Below are 8,883 nucleotides of genomic sequence, written 5' to 3' on the forward strand. Positions count from 1 at the left end.
CGAAAGAATGATCATCTCCCCTCCTTCTCATCTCCACTACGTGGGAAAATCAGTCAGTGGCAGGAGAGGCCTGGCTGTGGGATCAGAGGACATTTCTTCACCTATGCTTGGTTTTTATCTAACTCTAGCCCCTCAGTACCTAGCACAAGGGAGAGATGATTCTTCCGTTCCCTGCAAGGGCCTCTCTATCTATCTTTGTTAATGGGTTGGAATAAGGGCCTATGGTCTTACTGCGGGAGGAGGGACACATCAATTAATACCTCTCTACCATGAGCTAAGGGCCAGGGTGCATTTCCCCTTTTGTCCAGCAGATGGCACCTGCAACACAGTCACATCTGGGCGAGGGCACAGGCTTTAGGGCTCCATGCCTTCCAGGGGCAGGGCACCCCTGCCAGGTGGGACAATCTTTCCTCGGTGAGAAAGAAGAACCTGGGGCTATCCTTCCTCATTGGGATCCTGGAAGGCACTCCTTGTACCTGACATGCTCTCTTTCCCCACATCAAATCCAGGGAAAGGAGTCCCTTCTCAAGGCTTCTGCCCAGTGTCTGTCACCCAGAGGCAGCAGGTGAAGTGGTGGAGGTTGTAGGAGGACAGATAGGAGGGGAGGGAGGATTCTCCAAGCCTGGAAAGAAGGAAAGTGCCAAGGACCTAACACCAAATTTATCACTTTTTAAAAACAAGAGATTTTCCCCAAAAGTGAAGAAATAAGAAACATCCAGTGTCCATGCATTCTCAAACTGTGGTTGTGGGTTCAGGATACCTCCTCCTCTTAGACCTGTTGAGGGGGAAAGGGCAGAGAGGGAAGGTGACTGTGGGACCAGAGGGTCATCTTGTCCCCTTTGGTCCACCCAAACATCCACTTCTCAGGAAGCTAGCTCTTATGTCACAAGTCTCTGTCCCTTGCCAGAGGGTTATCTCAGCAATGCCTCCACCTTCAGGCAGGGCCACTGTCCACTCAGCGTGGGCAGGTGACAGCCTCTCTTTGGGTTCCAAATGCCCTTTATGAAAAAAATCCATGATCTACTTTTATTACCTGTTCCAGGAACAAAAGTCCTACACAAAGTCTAACTGCAGTCCCTCCTGTTGCAGCTTAATCTCATTTCTCTTCTTTGTCTGTCAGAGGAGATGCAAGTCCTTTTGCCCTAAAGGACAACTTTTCAGTGACAGAAGTTGGTCCTTTGCTTCTCCTTTCTCTGATTCCAGATATGAACCCCTTGCTCTTATTCACACAGCCTGCTCTCCTGTAGGCCTGGTGGCCCTGCCCTGGGCTCTTACCGAGTTGGCTCCCTGGGAATCCAAAGGTGGTATATGGGTGGAGGGTTCCTCTGTGCTGGGTTCCTCACTGCAACGCTCCTGAGTTTTAGGGATGGATTCTGCAGGCTCTAAAGAGGGGAAATGGGAGGTGGGAGGGTAAGGCAGCGTTTATAGAGGCCTTGGAGAGAAGGGACTGTTGCTCACTGCAGCCTCTGGCCCAGTGATCCCCGAGAGGGGCACAAGACCATGTTGGGAAAGACCAAACAGGGGTTTCTGTAATCACAATTACTACTATAGGTTCACTATTTATTGGTGTTTTTTTTCTTTGAGATAGGGTCTTGCTAATTTGCTTAGGGCCTCACTAAGTTGCTGAGGCTGGCTTTGAACTTGCAATCCTCCTGTCTCAGCCTCCTAGGTCACTGGGATTACAGGTGCGCACCACTGCATCCCATTCTGTATCCCAACTGTTAAAAACTTTTTTGTAGAGTTTGGTTTTTCAATTTCTGAGCGTGGACTAAAAAAACAAAAAACAAAACCCAAAAAACAGTGAACTTGGTGTGGTGATGCTTGTCTGTGATCCCCAGCAACTGGGGAGGCTGAGGCAAGAGGATCACAAGTTTGAGAGCAGGCTCAGCAATTTAGGGAGGCCCAAGCAACTTAGTGAGATCCTGTCTTAAAATAAAAAATAAAAAAGGGCTGGGGATGTAGCTTAGTGGTAAAATGGCCCCTGGGTTAAACCCCATTACAAAAAAAAAAAAAAAAAAAAAAAAAAAAAAAAAAAGTGGTGATACAACCTTAAAATGTAGCTAAAGTTGACCTGAACTGATATGAGGCTATTTTAGTTTTTATTTATTCCACTTAGTGAGACCATTCTTTGGATTGTACAATATTAATGCATTGATTACAGGATATTATATAACATATAGTATATATACATATGCTATATCACTTTCATAAAATTGGAAAAATTCTGAATTCTGAAATTCATGTGGGATGAGGGACTGTGGATGTGGATTAACACCACTGCCACCAGATGCCATTTATTGCATGCTTTGGATGCATGCTAAGAATCAGACTCATTTCAATATTTGCAAACAACCCAATGGAATAGGCACCGTCATTATCACAGTATCATTTTACGGACTGAAGTGAAGTTGCTCAAGGTCTCCAAGCTGGTAAAGTGGCAAGTGGCAGAGCCAGGATTCTAGTCTGTGAGTGCTGTTCCTATTGTGTGTTCCGTACAGCCACAGTAGGGACCTCTGGGGTCCAACGTGGGAGGACTCAGGGTCATACAGTAAGAAAAGGTGAGAATTCAAATACATGCAATGCGTGGACAGACATCCATAGCCCTGGGATATGGAGAGAGCCCTCCCAGGTACCAATATTTTCCCTTCCCCCAGTGGGTGAGTTGTGTCTCTTGCTTGGCTGGGGAACAGGATGCTTGGGGCCCTCCCTGGCCTGCACGTACTTTGTGCTGTCCCAGAGGTGCCCAGCCGTGACTCTGCTCCTGTGTCTGTGATCCCAGCGGGGTAGGACTCCTGGGTCCCTGTGCTCTCAGCAGCTCCCTCAGGCTCTTCTCCTTGCTTCTGTTGCCCCAGGTGATGTTCAACCATTGTCTGGAGCTCTGGGGGCACAGAGGAAGGGAGGGGGCATTAGATATGACTGCCCAGGACTCCCTTATGGCCTCCAATCCAACAGCCCACTTGCGAGTCAGTGACACAGTGCTGAGTATTTGCATTTTTCAATTCCCTGAGATCTGAACAAGGAGGGGACACTAGCTGGGCAATAGAGAGAAATGCAAGTTAGAATACTGCAAGTACTTCTCCAAAGGTAAAGGAGGTGCAGGGGGAGAGCTTTAAGGACCACGAGACGGATACTCTTAGCTTGCCGGGCTGTGTGGTCTCCCCTGGGGCAGGAGAAAAGACTCAATTTGGATTCAGGAAATAATTTGAGTACCTTCTTTGTGCTGTGCACTATGCTGATGAGTTCACATATATTATTTATCTGCCATACTGAGGTGGCATTCAGAGTTGGATAGGTTAAGCAGTTTCTCTAAGATCACCCGCTAGATGGTGGCAGAGCGAGGGTCCAGGCTCAGGACACCTAGCAACAGCTCCATTCTAATTAAAGTAGATTCAGTGACCTCTCAAGGGCTCCTTCCAAGGGGTCATTGAGTCTGCTCCGGAGTTTCAGGCATAGAGGGGCAAAGAGGGATGGAAGGGTCTGCCAAACCTTTCATTGTGGGTGTGGTCCTTGTCATCTTCTTCCGTTGCCGTGGAGACATTGCCAGAGTGGACTATGAAGGACACAGAGCACAGATGGGTGTCAGCCCTTCCCACCCTCAGCCTCTGCCTTGCCATGCTTGCCCCGACTGCAGACGGGGCGAGGTATAGGCTTCAGGAAAGGGGTTGGGGGAGAAGATTCCTGCTTCCCAGCTGCTTCTACCATGGTGAGCAAGACACTGTGTGTGTGTGTGTATGTGTGCAGGGGCATGGGTACAGGTCCACTTGGGCACTTTTGGGGGAGTGCAGGGAAGAGGGAGTCAAAAGATTCTGTAGGTTTTTTTTTTTTTTTTTTTTTTTTAAAGTGCTGGGGACTGAATTCAGGGTCTTGCACATGCTAGGCAAGCATTCCACCCCTGAGCCACATCCTAAGCAAGATCAAGAGTATTAGGGTTTTGAGGAATAATCTGCTAATGCCTCTGTGAGTTCTTTGGGCTGGGCTTATTGGGTGGGGCCAGCTCACCTTGAGAAGTGGGTTGGGGATCCGATCTTCATCTATCTCTGAGAGGAGTAAAGAAAAGGAAAAGATGATATGGACAGGAAATCCAGGGAACCCCTGAAGATCTGACATCTAAGAGGAAGGGACTCTGCAATCATCTCCTTCCTGATCTGCCCCCAGGAAATTGGTCTGCTCCCTCTAGCTCCCTTCCTGCCTGGCTGGCTGGCTCTGTCCTGTGCATCTAGTCCTATCCTTGACCCTGGGATCCATCTGTGCCTACATCCTTGCCTTGGCCCTTGTGGTTCCCAAAGGCAGGATGGTCTTCTTCCTTTTTTTTCTCCCTGAAGTATCCATGTCTCTTTCTCCTTCCAACTGTTCCCCTAACCCAAGGCCAGAACTGAGTCCTGCATGGCAGGACAGAACCATAGAGAACAGTGAATTTGTTCTGTGTAGGGTCCAGGAAAGTGTAGTCATTTTGGTAGCTGGAGGGAAGCTGGAGACCCTAGCATCCTGAATTCTAGGCAGGCTCATTAGCCTAGTCACCATTTCTCCACTCCTTTGTCAAGTTCCCTTGACATTCTTTGAGACCTTGTTCTCTCCCTAGACCTTGATGAGGACACTGGTGACCAGAATCCCAGCTGCTCCCTGGGTTGTTTCTAACCTTCCCCTTCCCCTCTAGGGGCCGTGAAGATAGCTGATGGAGGCAGGCCCTCCCTGTCACAGCTGTCACTGCCTCTGGGGGTGGGGGCAGCAGCATCTCAGTTGCTGGAGAAACCTGGAAGGCTGTTGCCACAGCAACCGGCACTCAGTTGACCATCCCAATTCCTGGGGGGCTTAGGAACCAGGTGGTCCCCCTCTCCTTCCTAGCACTGTTCCATCTTTCCTACAGCAAAAGAAATCCTGCTTGTCCAGCCACCACTTCCCTGCCTTCAGGTTGAGGAGATCCCTGATTCCTCCCATCTGTCTTCTGCTTAGCACCCATCTGCTCTCTTTGGGACCCTGCTATCTGCAATGGCTCCTATTCCCTCCAGTGACCCATCCCTTGGTTTACCTGGGGATGACTGGTCACTGGTCAGCACAAGGGTGGCTGGGGTGGGGCGGCGCCTCCGAATCTGGGGGAAGGTGGGAGAGGAGGAAGAGGTCAAATACACATGGAAGTAGTAAAGCCCCATCCAATGCCACTCAGCCACATAGTATGGGCCAGTCCACTGAACGTAATTCAAAAGTGCCATTTTATACTGACCCACTATCCTAGGGTTACATCCTTGGACCCATCCCTCTCCTTTGGGGAGAGCTACTCTTGACAACCCAAAAGACCACCTCCACTCCCTACAAACCCCCCGGCCCCCTGTCTATCTCTCCATCTCCCCCGGTCCTGCCCCAGCTCTCCAGCTCAGCAGCTTTATCTGCTCTAACGCATCGATCTCTGGCCTGCTGTCCTTCCGTCCATCCTGGATCAATGGTCAGAAATAACCTGAGAGGGCAGAGGGCTTTCCCTCAGCCTACCAGCCTACACCCCAAGCAGACATTAACCATTTGGGCACCAGCACCTGCAGGGAACATGCCTCAAGCCAGCACCGTCTGGGAGAACAGCTCAAAGAGGAATGGTGTGAATGTGCATGTCCCCTGGCGGTGAAATCCTACACAGGACCTATTCAAAAGCCAGAGGTTAGCTGAAAAATCCTATCCTGGGTTCCAGGTCCCATTCTAAGATAAAAACATATAAAGTTGATTGACTGCCAGGGCTCTGAGTGCCCTGTCCCCAACCCTACCACCCACTGCTGTACTTTTGTCATGTTGCCAATAAAGTTGATCGTTGTTGAAGCCAGTCCAAGGACTCCTGGGATGTGTAGTTTTTCCCCTTCTTGGGATGTTTTAGAGGGTTTAAAGAGAATGAAATAATGGGGGTTGAAGACCCCACAGCTCTCCGCCAGGGTAGCAGTGGGCAGGAAAGGCTAATGGGGTTGGGAAAGGGGTTAAAATTATCCAGGTCTGAGAGGAGTGGGGTGAAGACACTGAATGAACAAGTTCCTATCTTTGTGAGTCCATTATTCAGTATTGTCACCTCTGGCAGTGAAGGCTGGTAGAGGGGGTGGTGGAACACTGCCCATCTCTATGTCTAGAAAGTGGGTACTAGCTGCAGTAAGAGGGGCTGCTTAGCCTGAGAGGGGACTTTCCCCAAAGAAAAGGCAGCAAGCACAGAATGGGGGTCTGGGGGAAAGGCATCGTTCCACAAGAACATAGTGGCATCTGTTTATAGTGACATTTCAAGGTCCCTGGCAGCTTGAGTCCTGTGTGTGTGTACACATGCATGCCCCACACAAACATTAACTGTGAGTCTTCTCTGGCTATTCCTGGTGTGATGGGTGGAAGACAGGTTGCCTGACATTCATGCCTGACGCGTGCTTCACAGATGCAGTGGTTGGAGACCATCCCTTTACTAGGAGGGGACTCCTCAATTTCTTTTCTGTTCTGGGGGGGGGGGCAGGCAGAATGGTGGAACAGAAAGCGAGAAGTTGGAGTGGGAATGTGTGGGTGGAGATAATATCCAAATTGGAAGCCCAAGGTGACTTCAAATATGATAAAAATGGCCTTTGAAAGGGGAGCAGGGCTTTGTGATCTTAGATAGGCCCCTCTTGTTAACCCATTTCCTGGCCTTGGACAAGATTTTGAGGCACTTAGAGTCCTTGAGAACTTTGATATCCTAAGCAGGAGGGAGCAACCAGACTTCTGGAGGCACCTTCCAGGCACCTGAACTATTAGGAAATGAGTAGAGGGTCACTTTTCTTTCTTGGTACCTATCTCAAATCCTAGCTCTCAACAGTATGTGGTGACTTCCCCTCATGCATTTTCAAACCAGTCATGCTGAGGTTCTGGTAGTTGTGGGCACCCTTCCACTCCCTCCCCCTGGCACTGCATCCTCGGTAACTGAGAACTTGCAACTCCTTTCGCCCTCCCTGTGGGTTTGGCTTAGGCTCTCCTGCCCCATCTGGATCTTTTGCCTCCACACTTGGTAACACAGCAGGAGGGGCTGAGCTGAGATTGCAGGTAGAATTTCAGGCTAAGGAAACACAGATTTCTGAAGATTAAAGAGTAGCAGCTCTCCTTTTCCCTCTGGCTCCTTCAGACTGCTTGGTGTTCCTTCCTTGCCCCCCAGGTCCCTGAACCAGCTGGCCTGCCCCCTCCTCCTCCAAACATACACCGACCACACCTGCCTCCTCCAGCACCAAACAGGAGCAGGTGTCAGGCCTGTCTGTGCTGGTGGGAGGTGGTGCTGCATGGATTGCTCCCCCCACCTGCCCACGCTCTTGGGTCATTTTTCCTGGGTTAGAAGTTATCTTAGCTGGTCTCCTGTCTCTGGGCAGAACAGCCTATTTCCTGACCACAAGGAATGCTCATGCACATTCCTCATCCCCCACATCCTCAGGTCTGCAAGGTCTCATCACAGTCCCTCCTGCAGCCTGGCCAGGGAGAAGGGCACTTACTCCACCCTGGCTTGGGGAAGCTAGTTATAGAGAGGTACCCGCCTTTCCCTTCACAACTGGACCTTATTCTACCCAACCCCTGGGGCAGCAGTAAAGCCTAGGCACTCCCTGCGGGTCCCAAGGGATCCCCAAGTTTTTTGGTAGGGGGCCTAGACAGAGCCTGGCAGCTGGCTGGGGCACAGCATTGACCTTGTGGGAACTGGATACTCTTAGGAATGGGGAGGTCTGGGCACATGGACAGAGAACACAAACAGAGATGGAGCCATGGGCAAATACGCAAGGATTTGGCCAACCCACGGCAGGTAGTAGCCCTCTCCACACACGCTCACTCTCACTGAGACTCACTCGCACACTGCCGCCTCTGCCAGGCTGCGTGAGCTAAAAATAGGCCAGGCCAGGAGGCTGGGCCAGGGCCCTGGACTCCCACCCTCCAGCCAAGGCCCTCACAGTGCCTTGCAGATTGCTCAGCTTGGACCCGGGTCCCCAGGGTGCACCCACCTTTGGCCCACAGTGTCACTCCCTCTATATCAACCCCGCTCCCAAGGGCAGGAGTTGGGAACGAGGACCCACGTGTTCAACCTCGAAGAACAGAGCCTCAAGTCCAAGACCTCGCCAGCCCTCTCGCCCCGTCCCCAGCCCTCTGGGGTCCTCAGCCCGTTTCCCTAGCACTCTCGGGAGCCCGGCAAGGTGCGCCTCCAGTCAGGAGGAGGCAGGGAGAGCGGCTCCTCCTTTCCCAACTCCCACAGCACCAGGCTAGGCTCCCTCCATTACCGACCCCCGCCCTGCCCTCCTCCCGCGCTGCTGCCTGTACCCTTCAGCGCCGCCACCCAGCTCAGAAACTCTGGCGGGGGTTGACTGGGTGGAGGACGCGAGCTTGCTGAAGGGGGGAGGGGTCGTGTCCTCAGACAGGCCCCCTCCCCCAGGGCTGGGGAGGAAGGGAGCGACACTCTCGGGGACAGACATCGCATGGACGCGCGCGTCCTTCGGTCCTTCCCCAAGAAGCACTGATGGGAGATGTGGCTCCGACGGTGGGGGAGGGGGCAGGAGACCCCCAAACTGAGCGCGTTCACCCTCCTAAGGGCGCACTGCCGAGCGAGGACGAGGCAGAGGCCCCGGGTCCCACCAGTCCAGGGGGTCCTCGTCCTTTGCTGGCAAGTCCCCTGCAGCCCCGCCCTGCTCCGCACCTGCTCGGCCGCCTCGGGGTCAAGGTGCGGCTCCAGCAGCGGGACGGTGAACTGGATCTTCCGGGGGCTGTTGTCTTGCTCCATGGCTGGGGCGGCGGCCGCTGGGCCCGCGCTGCGGGAGGAGGCGCGGCGGCGGGACTCGGGGCTGGGGCGGGCAGGCTCCCTCTCCGCTCCGCTCCGGCCCCGGCCCCAGCCCGGCGCGCTCGGCTCCCGGCTCCGGCGCCCGGCTCCCGGCTCAG

The 8,883-nt window shown here is 52.7% G+C and overlaps 1 protein-coding gene across 2 annotated transcripts; it reads right to left on the reverse strand.

Annotated features, from left to right (window-relative positions):
* Positions 1–645: 645 nt before the first annotated feature.
* PPP1R1A (protein phosphatase 1 regulatory inhibitor subunit 1A) lies at positions 646–8,875 on the reverse strand. 2 transcript variants are annotated; one of them, XM_079143048.1, is made up of 7 exons: positions 8,645–8,869; positions 5,027–5,087; positions 4,000–4,037; positions 3,487–3,550; positions 2,723–2,878; positions 1,276–1,382; positions 646–775 (listed from the first exon to the last, which is right to left on the reverse strand). In XM_079143048.1, the coding sequence occupies exons 1-7, from the start codon at positions 8,726–8,728 to the stop codon at positions 770–772; spliced, it is 516 nt and encodes a 171-aa protein (XP_078999174.1). In that variant the 5' UTR covers positions 8,729–8,869; the 3' UTR covers positions 646–769. The 2 variants fall into 2 exon arrangements, with proteins under 2 accessions (XP_078999174.1, XP_078999175.1); XM_079143049.1 differs by lacking the exon at positions 3,487–3,550 and having other exon boundaries at positions 8,645–8,875.
* Positions 8,876–8,883: the final 8 nt, after the last annotated feature.

This window comes from Sciurus vulgaris (genome assembly GCF_902686455.1).
Source record: "Sciurus vulgaris genome assembly, chromosome: 5".
NCBI lineage: Eukaryota > Metazoa > Chordata > Mammalia > Rodentia > Sciuridae > Sciurus > Sciurus vulgaris.

Bases quoted from the DNA above. Each gene is read 5' to 3' on its own strand.
- PPP1R1A (XM_079143048.1), bottom strand. From the start codon at position 8,728: ATGGAGCAAGACAACAGCCCCCGGAAGATCCAGTTCACCGTCCCGCTG. The intron at 4,038-5,026 runs GTAAACCAAGGG...TACTCCTCTCAG, and splicing joins CAGTGACCAGTCATCCCCAG to AGATAGATGAAGATCGGATC. The intron at 3,551-3,999 runs GTGAGCTGGCCC...TGTCCTTCATAG, and splicing joins TCCCCAACCCACTTCTCAAG to TCCACTCTGGCAATGTCTCC.